This window comes from Trachurus japonicus, chromosome 20 (genome assembly GCF_045865225.1).
Source record: "Trachurus japonicus isolate A0001 chromosome 20, Traja_1.0".
Classification (NCBI taxonomy): domain Eukaryota; kingdom Metazoa; phylum Chordata; class Actinopteri; order Carangiformes; family Carangidae; genus Trachurus; species Trachurus japonicus.
Window position 1 is genome coordinate 10,241,089 of NC_140926.1, and position 14,595 is coordinate 10,255,683.

The 14,595-nt window shown below is 42.5% G+C and overlaps 1 protein-coding gene across 4 annotated transcripts in view; it reads left to right on the top strand.

Annotated features, from left to right (window-relative positions):
- The window catches only part of ctnnd2a (catenin (cadherin-associated protein), delta 2a), a 247,828-nt gene that overhangs the window by 222,680 nt on the left and 10,553 nt on the right, over positions 1–14,595 (top strand). For 2 of the 4 annotated variants that reach the window (XM_085762951.1, XM_085762950.1), the window contains exons 22-25: positions 7,694–7,820; positions 11,669–11,800; positions 12,407–12,483; positions 13,357–14,009. In XM_085762951.1, coding sequence (XP_085619077.1) covers positions 7,694–7,820; positions 11,669–11,800; positions 12,407–12,483; positions 13,357–13,776 — 756 coding nt within the window. In that variant the 3' untranslated portion in view covers positions 13,777–14,009. Of the gene's footprint in view, positions 1–7,693; positions 7,821–11,668; positions 11,801–12,406; positions 12,484–13,356; positions 14,010–14,595 lie in introns of those variants that run through there. The other 2 variants (XM_085762952.1, XM_085762953.1) reach the window with 2 other exon arrangements.

Here is a 14,595-nt window from a genome sequence, read left to right on the forward strand (position 1 = left end):
TCCTATCATTTTATTGCATTTATCGATTTTTACTGTTTATTAAATTTTTATTATTTTATTTTATTTTGTTCTGTATTCATTTTTTACTTTTAATCTTTTTAGTCTTAGCATATTTACGGTATAATTTTAGTTATTTTTTATCATTTCATTTAATTATTTTGTTTTATCCAGTCCCTAGTGTTTCCTCACGGCAAATTGTAGAGTAAGATAGCGCTTCAGTTGCCTTCTTTTAAAGCTTTATAAAGTGTGTGTGTGTGTGTGTGTGTGTGTGTGGGTGTGTGTGGGTGTGTGTGTGTGTGTGTGTGTGTGTGTGTGTGTGTGTGTGTGTGTGTGCGCACGCGTGTATCTGCGTTACTTTGGGTTTTTATTTTTGCTTTGTTTTGTCTGCTTTTATCGTGTAAAGCACTTTGTGCTACATATCTTTTGTATGAAAAGTGCTCTATAAATAAAGTCTGATTGATTGATTGATTGAATAGATGTGTAGTGGGAATGAGTCGTAAATGTGTTGAAATACATGTGATAAAGGAGAAAAAATAGAGCTGATATCTGATAATTGGCCGACAGAATATTTGTTCTACTAGTTAACATCAGGCTTTTGAAACAGCATCTTCAGAATTAGAAACTAATAATAAATGTCTATGGCAAAGTGTCTATGAACTGCCTGAGGATGATGGGAGACTTTTCACTTTGCTGCAGCAGAAATTGTCTAATGAAGCAAAGTCTCAAAGTGTAGGTTGACACTGAAGCTTAAATAGCTGTCAGTCTCAAAGAGAAGATGAAGTGGCAGAAAGTGAAGTCAAGTTAATTTTGTCATAAAATGTCCAAGTTGGATCTCCTGCTACACAAACCCCAGGATACAGTATCATATTTACTCAGCAGAGACTGGTTTGGAGTCTAATCTATGTGATGAAAACCAGCAATGACTGGTGTCTGTGCTGTTCTCACGCAAACACACACTTTCTCACTTTCTGTCTCACACACACACACACACACACACACAAACACGACTGAAAGCTCCTTTCTCACTTTCTCCTTTGTTTCCTTTTGAATCATAGAAACCTGCACACGTTGGCGACTTGATTAAAAGTAACAACAGATGTTCTGTTCCTTCCATTTGTCAGTAATGAGTGTTGCTGACTGAATATCTGCCACCAAGGTTATCTGCCATTCAGGTTACCAACGCTTTAAAAGCTGTAAACACTTAGTTTCAGTAAGATACTTAAAAATATTGAGTAACACATTCCAGCAGTGTGTCCTTGGCTGTGAATGTGTCATCTTCACCCTTGAAATCTGATCATTTATCTAAGCTGCATGTTTGTGTAAACAATTGCACACACACACACACACACACACACACATAATTATATAATGCTATACAATGCAACAGGCGTGTGACAAATGACACCTTTGTGATGCTTATAATGATTAGTTATCTTTGACTGCTCTCTTCGTGCTCCTCTCATTTCTCCAGTTTTGTGGGGGGAAATATTTATATTATTCGATACTGTCACATTTTGGGCCATTTCAGACAAATCTCTCAAGAAATCTAGTTAATGGAACATCAAGAGAGACTATTCGGGCTCGGCAACACAATTCACATCACATCATTGCATCTTGTGTTATTTTTCTCAGATGACAAACTGTGGGATGTCATCCTTTCATTTCAAGAGCCCACACTTTTCAAAGATGTTGTCCAGCCTCCTAGGACGACAAGGTTGATTTGTGGTTCTCAGATGTAATATAGAAAAATATATTTTGAAAAGATATCCTTTTTTATAATCAATACATTATAAACTAATACTTTACTTTGAAAAAATAATTCAACCAAATTATGTTTTTTCCACCTGTTTTCGAGAAGCAAACAGACTCGGATGGTGATTCCTATGTTCTCCCTCCAAGTTCAAGACTTCTCACTGTTGCCACGGTCACATCAGGACAGGCTGCCCCGTGGCATCAGTGTGTCCTCGCCTCATCCTGACAACTATGCCACTCTCTCCATTCGTCACCCCCCCCCCCCCCACCCCCCCCATACCCCAGTATTACACAGAGCAGTATCCCCATGTGGCCCTCCAAGCCTCATCTGCTTCACACTCCTCTAATCATTGCCACTGGATAGCATTACACTCGACTGTATCGCATCACACTCCAATGATCAGACATGAAGGACATTGGCTTTACGCGTCAACCACACGCAACAAAGGGTTCCTACTTCGTTTCCTTTCTTTTCATCTATTGCAGTATTTTTTCTCTCCACACCCATCTTTGCCTCAAATGATCCTCCTTTGCCAAACTATGATTTAATAAAGACATATATGAAAGGAAGGAAACAATATGCATAACGACAGCCTCATTTGATTCAATGTGATGTTATTATTAAGTCAGTGTGGAGGCAAAAATTAAAAGCCTTGTTACAGTAACGCAACAGCCACAAAAAAACCTCATCCATCATCCTTGAACTGAAAAAGAAATCATCTCCACTTTTCTAACTCATGCCGTTTTTTTAAAGCAGACCAGTTAGTTAAGCTGCTGTATTATGCTATATACAGTCACTCTAAAAATTAGTTTTAAAGGCTGATAGACAGCGCACCTTACTTTTTCCCCCCTAAATTGTGTGCAGACGGCCTGGTTAGTGACAAAGCAACCACATTTTAGAACTAGAAATTGTAGCTTTGGAGGATCCACGGTTTGACTTTATCACCCTGGTCCAGAGCTTGAAATAAGTGACTTTACTCTTAGTATCCTGCATGACGTATTAGGTCATGGGTGTTAGGTGCAGCAAAAATCCTGTTAGCTTCCAATCCAAACATGGATTAGCATACAATTTAGACGAGAGAGGAGTCGGGTGTCTCTGCAAAACGTTTGAGAGCAAAGTGGAAAAAAGAGACAGCGGGGAAAGAGGAGAAAGAAAGAGTGAAAAGAGGAAAGGAAGTGAGGTGAAGTCTTGAATTCTCACAGTTATAAAATGGGCATACTTGAGTTTTGTGTGTGTGTGTGTGTGTGTGTGTGTGTGTGTGTGTGTGTGTGTGTGTGTGTGTGTGTGTGTGTGTGTGTGTGTGTGTGTGTGTGTGTGTGTGTGTGTGTGTGTGTGTGTGTGTGTGTGTGTGTGTGTGCGCGTGTGTGCGCGCGCGCGCGTGCGTGTGTGTCTAGTTTTGGGAAATGGAGAGAAGAGCAGGGTCAATAATGAGTCAGTTTGGGCTGTGTTGGCAAAGAGTTGTTTGCTTTGAAGTCTTGAAGTAATGAGAGCATTTTGAAACACTCTTTCCAGCTGTGTAGAAGTTATGGGCGTGGGTACACGTCTATGTTTGTTTCTGTGTGAGTGTGCATATCTTTGAAAATGTGTGTTTTTGTCAAACCACAGTAAGAAGAGTTAATCACTTCCTACAGCAGTGCCATGGGAGCAGTGGAGAGAGAGAGAGAGAGAGAGAGAGAGAGAGAGGATTGCAACAGAACGGACGGCTGTGCTGCCCAGCAGTTTTTTTGAGCGCACTAAAACGCACAGTTGAGGGCCCATAAATAAACAGCAGCTCTGTGTGAAAATAGCATCTGAGATGATTTGAAAGATCAGTGTTGCAGCAGTCATTAATAAACCAAAGCCAAAATCTGTTTGTACAAACACTAGCACTGACATCAGGATAAATCACATGTAATAGTCTCCAGAGTCCAGTGGAACTGAACTTTCTCCTGAGTTTATTTGGATTATTTGACAGGATCTTCATTCAGCTTGTGTGTGTGTGTGTCTGTGTGTATGTTTGTTGTGTTTCATCTTCAATTCCAAAGAAGGAAGTCACAGGTCATTCTTTAAAGTAAACAACAAATGTGCAGTGTTGTGCGACAGGGGGATTTCTGCAGAAAAAACCCCCAACTTGAAACATATAAATAAACATTCTGAATGAAGCTTCTCCTCGGACCAGAAGGACCAGATTCTTTGGCTTGCTGTGTGTGTGCTCACATGCACACATATGCACTCTCTCTCTCTCTGTTGCACATTCACACACAAGCGAAACAGTAAATTTCATACTGTATATTCACAGCGTTACACTTTGTCACACACCAGTTCAGTGCATAATTTCTGTTGGCCTGCCGTGCCTCATTTCTTGATGAATTATCTAGCTGGGGCACTTCATCAGGCTCTCTCTCTCTCAAACGCACACACACACATATCCATGCACACATGTCATTCTCATATCACACACATGCGTTACACACACCACAAATCACCAAAACATATACACACACATGACAGATGGGGTTCAGGGTCAGAGAGATGCTGTGTTTGTCACCCGGGTGACAGATTTACAATATGTTTCAGGGATGTGTAATTCAGAACGTGGGTGTGTTTGCGCGATGCGAGTGAGTGAGTGAGAAATTTGTGTCTGATGTGCGTGTGCGTGAGGTCGTTTATTGCACAGCCCCGACTTTCACAGGATCATTGCACTGTGCTCAAGATGTTCTTGCAAATAAAAACAGTATGTTTCATTTAAAAGTGCAAGAAAGTTTGAGCCACAAATGTCATTTTGGTCCTGACAAAACTGTCAGTCAAAGCTGCAAGTGAGTTATACGTTCAATTATTCACTGGGTTTTTAAAATATGTATTTTGATAGTATAATAAAGTATGAATCTGAGTCTAGTTTTAGATTTTTTTTGCAAGAATAAAATAATGAAATGCTCTCCTTTGAGGAAGGGCTAAAAATGATCCGTCATCCACTTCCACTGCCACACAGTGTAAACAAGAGAAGACAGCGAGATGGAGATGAGCGTTTGACAAACTTCAATAGACATCAAACCAACGGCAGGCCTGTGAAGCTGTCTGGATGTTTCGCCTGGTGTCTCTCTGATGTTCACCTCTATTAGACAGGGGGAGACGGAAAGAGAGGAGATGGAAGCACATTGTGATATTCTGTCTCAGTGCAAAAGGCTAACAACAGTATTTTAGGGAGACAGTGGGGTGAAGCTGCAGCACTCACTTACAGTATTCTGGACCATTTTCGATGAATGTGAGAATAAAGGTCGATTCCTAAATAACCAGAATCACAGGCGATGAAAATAAAGAATTCAAAGATAAAAGGCAGTTTTATTTCCTATGAGGACGGATGGATCGTGTGTGACTGAAGCGCCCGCAACTGGTAAAGTGAAAATCTGTGTGAAATGAGGGGGAGAGAGAGAGAGAAAAGGATTGGAGCAATGGAAAAAATGACAATGTTCAGTTGTTGCCGGGGCCCAGAGGGGACCCACCACTCATCCTGTGTAACCTTTTACAGTTTTTGCCATAATTGCTGTCTGCCATGACAGAAACACACACACACACACCATACTCCTCATTTGCTGGGGCAGTGAATCTGTTTTACCTCACAGTCCCACGACCTTCAACTAAACATCAAGTGATGGTGCGAGCAACAGGCAGAATAGTTCCCTAGCAACCAGTTCTCTATTTTTCTCTCTTTTTTTTTTTACAGTAGAGGCTGAAAGGATAGTTAGAGAGTGTGAGAGAGAAGGAGGAGGTGGGTAAAATGAGAGGGAGAACAGGTAAGACGAGGAGAATAGGTGAGAATCAGAAAGGGAAAAAAACAGGTATCCTAGATGGAGCTAATGTGTGTAGGTGTGGGGACACGGTGAACAATGTAAGGTTTCATAGTACACCCTGACATCAACCTTGGAAATGGTGCAAAAACCTAATAGGAAGACATCAGACCTGCAAGCGCATTATGATTTGGTTCCCCTATGAAACTTTAATGTTGATTTAATATTTATTTAATCTATCACATCTCGCTGAATGGCCGGTAGGTCAGACATTATAAACTGATGCTGTGCAGCCAGCCACTAGTCATTGTTCAAAACCCACAGAACAAACTTTTCGTCCCAAAGTTTCATTTCAAAGGCAGCAAGCTGAATTATGGGTAGTCAGGGGTTTGAATATAACATATAGACTTCCTGAAATCACTTAAGAGCACAGCACAGTTCATCATAATGTCACGCAGTGTGAACGGTAAACCTTTACAGCCAAGACAGCCGTTGGGACAAGTTTAACTCTTACGTGACCAGTGGTGTAACTTTATCACTATGTCACTGAAGTTCCTGAGGCGTTAAGTATATTACTTTATGTGGAAAAATAATGAGTGTGAAATTTATGCTTCTGACAGCCAATTTAATACACTTTACCGGTAAATATATTCTCTTCTATACCTTCCTGTTCTATATGATAATTATTCAACTTAAATTATTATGAAATTTAATAACCATATCTCATTTGGCTTGGAGGCAGCCTTCGAAAACCCTAATGGACCATTCCTGGACCACATATGTGAGCCACATTTAAAGAGAACACACTGCATATATCACTGCATAATTCTTCCCTCAGGATTCAGTGACTATGTTCATTTGAGCAGCATGTGCCAGTGTGACAGAGTCCAATCGCACAGAGGTCCATTGTACCATGAGGAGGGTTACATAGTTTAGTAATGAGATGTGTTGAGGGGAAAAGGAGAAAGAGGATGTGGAGCGAGGTGAGTGAGTTGGTGGCTAAATAGATGAAGTGGGGAAAAGGCTGGCAGAGGCTGAGAGTGAGCTACCTCTGAACTGCTGTGTGTCAGAGGATCCAGATTTCTATTAGTCCTCAATGTTGTGCCACAGAATAGGAGCCGAGGGAGGACATGGGACTGTGCTCACTCCAGCCTACTTCTCCCTCCCCGGCCAAATCGCTCCCTCTCCCATCTGTACCTTTCCTTCTTGTTACCTCTATTCCTCCTCTTGCTATCTTTACTCTCCTGTCATCCCTCCCTCTCCTCCTTGCTCTCATTACCTTCTGTCATCTTTTGTCTTTCTCAGCTTCCACCCTGCCCGTCCGTCCTCCTCCCTCTCTCTTTCGCTCTCTGCCTCGCCTTCTTCATCGCTCAGTTTTTTCATTCTCCTCCCCTTCGCCTCCTCCTCTCCTTCACTAACTTACTGAAGTGACTCACTTCTCCCATGTACTCACAGTGACTAGAGTCCAACCAGTTTCCCTCTGCTTAACCGTGGCCCCTAGACAGAAAAGCTATGATAGAGCATGTCTACATTATCTTTAATCATCAGCATGTGCTTTGCTTTCAGAGGTACCCAATTATCTTAATGCTAAATTGAATTCGGTTCCAGCTCTATGATTGTTGTTGACTCTCATAATCCAATTTTATGAAAAGGGCTTTGCTCCAATTACTGCTAAACTAATACAGATACAAAGTCACTGGCTTGGCAGTAATTATGCTTGTGGAGTTGTTAGTTGTATTCTTTTTTTTTTTCTTTCTACAAGGACAGCGAGCTATTCACAAAGCTCAGGCTTGATGCAAGTGCGTTAATTTATGGTGTGTGGATGGCTGTACTGTATGTGCATGTGTGGGTGTTGTGTGTTTGTCAATGTCCTTGAGTGAATGCGGTTTTGATTTGCCAAATGTTTACTATATACTCAATAAAACCAACACGGCAATTGTTTCATCTTTCAGTGAGTCATGTCAAAGAGCGCAGAACGTTACACACAACTGAAATCAAATTATTTCATCAATTAATCTCCCATGAGGTGAAGTAACTACTTATTATTTTAGGGATATTTTGTATTATTTCTCACCGGGCGCTCTCTCCAATCTCTCCCCCACTGTTTGCAATAAATTTTGTGATTGTAGATGGTACGTTTTATCTCTTAATTGTTTGTTTTGTGCTTGTTTTGCAGGACGGGTACTCCCAGTATCACTTTGTGGGCTCCGCCTCAACGATAGAGAGAGACAGACAGAGGCCATACTCCTCCTCTCGAACTCCCTCCGTCTCCCCTGTCAGGACGTCCCCGAACAACCGCTCTGGTGAGGAACACGTGACACTTTTAATACATATGTGTTAGTACGCGATTGTGTTTGTGGTTCTCTTCTTTTTTGTGAACAACTCCTTTATTGTTTTGAAATGTAAGCAAGAGCAGCCAGACACCCTTACAGGTATATTGCAATCACTAACGAAAAGAAAAACCAAAAAAAAAACCTAGTGGTGACTCCCCACCCCTGGATCTCTATAAAACTCTTGCAGGACATGAGAAACCAAGTTTTAACAGAAAATGCAAATAAAAAAGTGATTACAGCAATTACTTAATCTTATCTGCCATTGTTTTCCATGCTAGAATAGTATCAGCTCCAGCACTGTGCATTCTCGCCACTGATAGCTACATTTTTTTATTATGTCAATGTATGTGTTAATCCATTGGGGCTCAGTAACTGTTTGTGAAGCCAACATCTTTTTGGCAGTAGTGATGTCTGCCAGGAGGATACTTCTTTTCCAACATGTCAACTTTAGTGGGGTGGTATCATTCAAAAGTAGCACAGTGGGAGAACATGGTACAGTGACATCCAGTCCATTAGATAGAGTAGCACAGACCTCACCCCCAAAAGTTTGTAGTTCTTGTAGCATAGTTTTCAGCTTAAAAAAACTGTTTTGCCAAGCAAGGATCCCCTTCCAAAGAGGTTTAGTTAGATTTAGACTAAAGGAGGGTTTTTGATCTCTGAGAGATGGCTGAGATCTTGAGTTCATGTGTAAGAGTTAGTTGGAAAGGGGTAGAAACATATTGGACCAACAGCCAATCACCTGCCTGCTTTATTCTAATATCTCACAGGATCCACAATTCAATGATATAGTAACAACAGGTAGCCTACTTAAGTTGCAGGATATGCTTATTTAATTTGGTTCAGTCATCCTACATGTATGAGAAATAGTCCACATTGTTGGGGAATTTGTTATGTCCAGAAGAAGGATACAAAGGCTCAATTACAAGAATGTGTGCACATGTATGTGGGATATGTGGACAACTTTGACAGGGCAAGATATTACATGGATTATAATGAGCAGTAATTTAGATATTAGCCTGTAGCATCAACATTTGCCAGTTGATGAGTCTTTACACCAGGACTAAATAGCTGTTAGCATCTGTGTTCGCCAACCCCCAGGCTTTCATGCCATAAAGTATGATTATCGTTAGCCTTTAGCTTGAGCCCACTGGCCTTCATGCTTTGCAAAGGGCGCATTAGCATTAGCTGTTAGCATCAGTGGTAGAAGAGCCTTTAGCTGTGATTTCTCCACACCAGGCTTAGCAAGCTGATGAGGCAGAAAAGTACTTTTCCTTCCTCCCGGCTTAGAGAGGTCTTCAAGGACCCTACTAAGAGAGAGAGACAGAGGGAGTGAGGGAGGGAGAGGAAAAAATGTGTATTTGTGTGTGTGAGGGAGATAAAGAGAAAAAGCAAGGAGGCAAGAAGAATTAGGGATTGAGGGATGGTTAATGCAGAGAAGAGGAGGTGAAGGATGGGGATTTGACTTTGGCCAGTGACATTGAAAATAAGGAATTTTAAGATCGTAGTGAAGAGGGAAATTTGTGGATGTCTGAAGTATGGTGCAAGAGGGTGGGGTAAAATGGGAAATGGCTGGAAATTGCCCCCATCTTCTCTCCTACTCCACTCCTGCCCCTTTGCCTTTTCACTCATCTGGCTCTTCTGATTTACCCGTCTCATACTTCTCCTCCTCCTCCTCCTCTTTGCAGTAATCCTACTTTCTTCTCACCTCTCCCTCTGATCTCTCACTCTTTACAGGCCGCCTCAATGTGCACACACGCACACACACCCGCATGTATCTGTATCTCCTCTCTGCATACGCTCTAGACTGCAATCCGGCCCCTTAGAGATGGATCAAAGCAGGAGGAGTAATGATGGTGTGCAGGCACACTAGGAGAGGAGGAGTGGAAGAGTTAGCGTGAGGAGAGAGAGAGAGTGCCGAAACTATGAAAGAGATAGAGAGAGTGGCAGGGGAGGTTGCAGGCGTTGAGGATGGCAGAGAGACAGAGGGAGATACAGAGGAAGACTGAGACCTTTGCATCCATCATTGCCCCCACAGGGTCCCGCTGTGTTTTGCACTGATAGAACAAATCTCCCAGGCTCTCATATCCTGCAGTTTTTAAGCCAGGTCCCCACGGTAACCATAACCAGTAGCGATTGGCTTTGTCTCTCGGGGTGTCTGTGACAGGTTTGAGAATCCACCTTAATGGAATTTGCTGCAGAGGTGTCAAATGATAAAAATTAAATATCAGAAGTGTCAAAACAGCTCCTGCCCTTCCACATTTCCCTTGCTTCACTTAATGTTTGTAATTTCATTCAACACAGTTAACGTATAATCATAGTTTTACCATGTGCAAGAGCTTTTTTTGGGGTCATTTGTGTCAAATGTAGAAAAACAGGTGGGAATGTGTCTTTGCTTGTAATGTCAAACCTTGCAATCCTGGTCCTTTAATATTCAAATAGATAAAATAGGATTCTAAGACACTCCAAAAATCACTTTAAATCCTTTTCTATTTGGAGAGTCACATTTCTAAGTGATTTTGCCCTGCTGGTGTTATCAGGGTACAGGAGAAGAGCCAAAGAGAACAAAGGCGTCTTTATTCAGATTTTTTGGAAAGTCTTATGTCTCTTCTCTGTCCAGAGATTTCAGAAATGTTTGTGCTTGCACAAATAAGAGCGGTTCTCCCCATTAACTTTGTGTGTGTGGTTTTGGTATTTTTACACACACACAATCAGTACTGGTGCACTTTTTTCTCTCCAGTAGCTACAGTCCTGCAATCATCTGCAATTCTTGGGTAAAATGGGCCCAAATGTCTTATTTTTAAAAATGTCCCTCTGCTCTGAGTGTGTAGATTTTATATATAGTATATACTGCAAAAAAAACTGCAGTGTGTGTTTAGCTAAGCAGACTGAATGGGATGATACACAGGTAGGCAGGGTTCTGGCATTTCAGTGTGTTGAGATAAGAGCCATTGAGTGAGCACTTAAAGTGTGCTATAAGGGGATTACATTGTGACATGCTGAGTGTGTGTGTTGGAAAGAGAGTAGGAGGGAGATCTGGACATGGTAAAATGTTGATCTGATGATGGCGCTAAAGGGAAACATTAAGGGACTCTTATCACAAATCGTCCTGAGGGGAACATGAAGGTCTGAAATAAATGTCATGCCAATCAATCCAGTAGTAAAGAAACTTCAGTCTCTTCCCAAAGTTGTGGACAGATAAATCACCATCCCTATAATAAATATGCTGTTACCATAGTTTATAACAATTGTATTACCCACATTTTATAATTAATAATGTTAAATGAACTTCATTGATACCAATCACTATCACATTTATATTTAACACAGCATGGACTCTACCTTTGTCAGGACCAAAATAATAAGGCCTGTTTTTACAATGGTGTAACGTCCAGTGTTGAGATGTGTAAGGCACCACAAGCAGAGTTGGGCTGACTGATGCTGAGTCTTTGTTCTAGCTGGGAGCTGTAGCCAGTGTCAAGGCTGGATATTTCTCATGAGCTTTAAACAAATAAAAGAAAGAAGGAATAAAAAACTGTCTTGAATTTTGGAAACATGTACCAGATGTGAAATTTGATATTCAAATACTGTGCCCAAGAAGTGACATATGCATATGTGTGGGCGAATTCCCAGTGGTCCTGTAACATGCTGAAGGTGACCCTTAATGCTGACAAGCTAAATGATGAATAATGACTGTGCACCTTGAAAGACCAAGACACACGCACAGAAAATAATGAGCAATAAACCCAGCAGCCCAACAGCATATGCCCTCACACTGTGCATGCTTGTAATTGTGTGTGTGTGTGTGTGTGTGTGTGTAGCAAGCGCTCCAGCCTCCCCCAGAGAGATGATGAGTCTGAAGGAACGCAAGATGGACTACGATTCCACAGCAACCAACGCTGGTTTCCATAGCAACAAAGGAGAGCACACATCCCGGAAAGACGGCATGGCAGGTGTGTGTATGCGTGTGTGAGTGTGTGTGTGTGTGTGTGTGTGTGTGTGAATGCGTGTGTGTGTGTGATGGAGAGACAGAGACGAATTAAATGATTCCATTTTATCCCCCTCTTTATCTTTCTTTCTCTTCTATTTTCATTCCCTATTTCTCCTCTGGCTCTCTTCTCTTATCTGTCTCTTTTTCGACCTCAAACTATTTTTCTTCTCGTACTCACAGACTTTTTTCTCGATCTTTGCCAGTCTTTCTTTCCAGTATCTGTCTGTCTCTGCTTTCTAACTAGCTCTGTCGTCTGTATTTGTTTCTTTTTCTCTCTCTCGGTCCCACTTTTGTTCTGTCGTTCTGTCTCTGTTCTTTTTTTTTTGTCTCTCTCAGTCTTCTCATGAGGTCAGAAGGGGCAGACTAATTGTCACACTTTTAAACAAGCCACCGGAAGATTAGGGCTCTAATTAGCTGATTTCTGTCTAAGTGGTGGAGTTTCCCATGATTTCTGCTGTACTACTGAATCACTATCATAAACTGTAGTAGTGATACTAGTCATCTTTGTCGTTCGTTCCCTTAAAGGTGTTGTCTTTCTCTTTTTCCTCTTCATCTTTCATCCATCCAGTTCAAGTATCGTGTGGGACATCCACGTTGTTCAGAAACTCTTACCTGACTGCCAGCGATGACATAAAGCAGAATCAGGTGAGTTAACAGTTGCACTACACCTTTACACTTTTATAAGTGCACGCAGTCACACAACGGCACAGCAGGTTTTTTTAAGCAGTGCATTTGTGTCGTCTGGGTCCTCACAAATTGGCATATGCTGTCATGACAAGGTGGTTAATAAGAGAGATAGCAACAGAATGGAAGAGGCACACACATGCACACAACAGGTGTCTTGCTGTGATAAGGGACACACTGTGGCTGTGTGTATGTGTATGTGTGTGTGTGCGAGATGGAGATGTGTTAAACTCGTTCCTGGAACCACACCCAACTGGCAATTAAAATATCTCCCTCAGTGGAGAGTTAATTTTCTTCAGTTTAATCACTCTGCTGGTGAAGAGGGAAGGGCAACCGACAGCATCCTAGCCCTCGACTGGCAGGAGTAGAATTAGAAATGTGGTTTTGACTCCATCTGTATTGAATACATAATCACTGTGTGAGTTCTTTTGCATTGATAAAAATGTTGGTTTTCCTCGAAATTCGACTCAATGACTAAAATAGATGTGGAAACAAAGGGTTTGTACACATTTCTATGCACAGTGCGACTGGCCTGTGAGAGCTACAGTGTGAGAGATGAATTGAACTCTTCTATAGCTTCAGGTGACAGAGAATTCACTGCATGAGTGCCTTCCCAGCTGATTCCTATCTGAGCCTTTTTACCCATACTGGCTGCCCTCTAAAGCCCTCTCCCCATGTTCTCACTCCACCTGTCACTCCCCACTCCTTCCCATCTCTCCCCCTGTCACTTTATCCCCACTACCCACATTTCTATGACATTCTCTGTTGTTGCACCTCACCTCCACCTCCCCATCTCCGTCTCTTCACCACCACCCCCCCACTCTCCCTCACTAGGCTCCGGCCCAACCCTGCGTCGTGCCCCCCCAGCCCCAGCAGGACAGCCCGCCAACAGCCGTGCTAAAAGACTACGACCCCTATCCTCCCCCTCCTTCCTTCCCCCAGCCTCAGCCACCGCAGCCTCCACCTCACAGCCAGAGCCGAAGTTTTGACGAGGCCTACTACGAGGACCAGGGACCTCCGCTCCCCCCCTCCCAGCCACAGCCGCAGGTACAGGTGCAGGCCCAGTCTCAGGCCCAACCCCAGCAGCCCCCGAGCTCCGCCGGGCCGCCCCGGGACCCGCGGGAAGACCTACGCATGCACCTGGGCCTCAAATCCACCGGCAACTATGTAGACTTCTACTCAGCTTCTCGGCCATACAGCGAACTGAACTATGAGACCAGCCACTATCCGGCCTCACCTGACTCCTGGGTCTAGTTCCTGTGATGATGATGGGGGGGGCGAGAGAGAGAAAGAGTCTCTTTGTGCGTGTGTGAAGGGGATTATTTTTGCAAACGATCAGCAGCAGATGAACACAAGGTGACAGCGAGTGGCATGTAGGACAGATATCTTGTAGCCAATGGCAAGAAATTAGTGTTCTCTAAAATAAGAGTCTGATTGAGGTTAAGAGGGGAAGTCAGGTCGAGTGACTAAGAGAGACTGTGCATGTGCATGCCAACATTTTCCTTTTCTTTCTTTTTTTCTTTTCTTTTTTTAAAGACCACTTTATTTCCTCAAACTGAGCTCCATTGCAGTGGTGACTGGATTAGGAGCAGAGAAGTTTTGAACAAGTGTTTTTGAAAATGTGTGAGGGCAACAGGCGAGGGAGTACAGCAAGAGAGAAAATGTCCAGGCAAGAGTATAAAGCGGCCGAGATGGGAGGATAGAGATGGGATCAAGAAATAATGGGAAGAAGGTTACTCCATAAAACAGGAAGTGGCCTGAGCTTTTGTTAAAGATTGAGGGAGGCAGAGTGGAGAGACAAAGATGTGATGAGGGTTTTTGAGGAGGTCAGGAAGAATAAAAGCACAGAGAAAGATGAAAGCACATCAGGCACAAGACAAAAAGTGGATGTTTACCATTTCATCCAAGTGACAAACGTAGCACTGCTTTTATCCCTCCTTTTTTGTTGCGATGGCCTTGCTGCCTACAGAGGCTTTTTAATTTTCTTTTTTTCAAGGGATGTCGTCCTCGAGAGACTTCTTTTTTGTCGTCATTCTTTTACTTCTTTTTCTTATTTGTACTTTTCTAAATTTC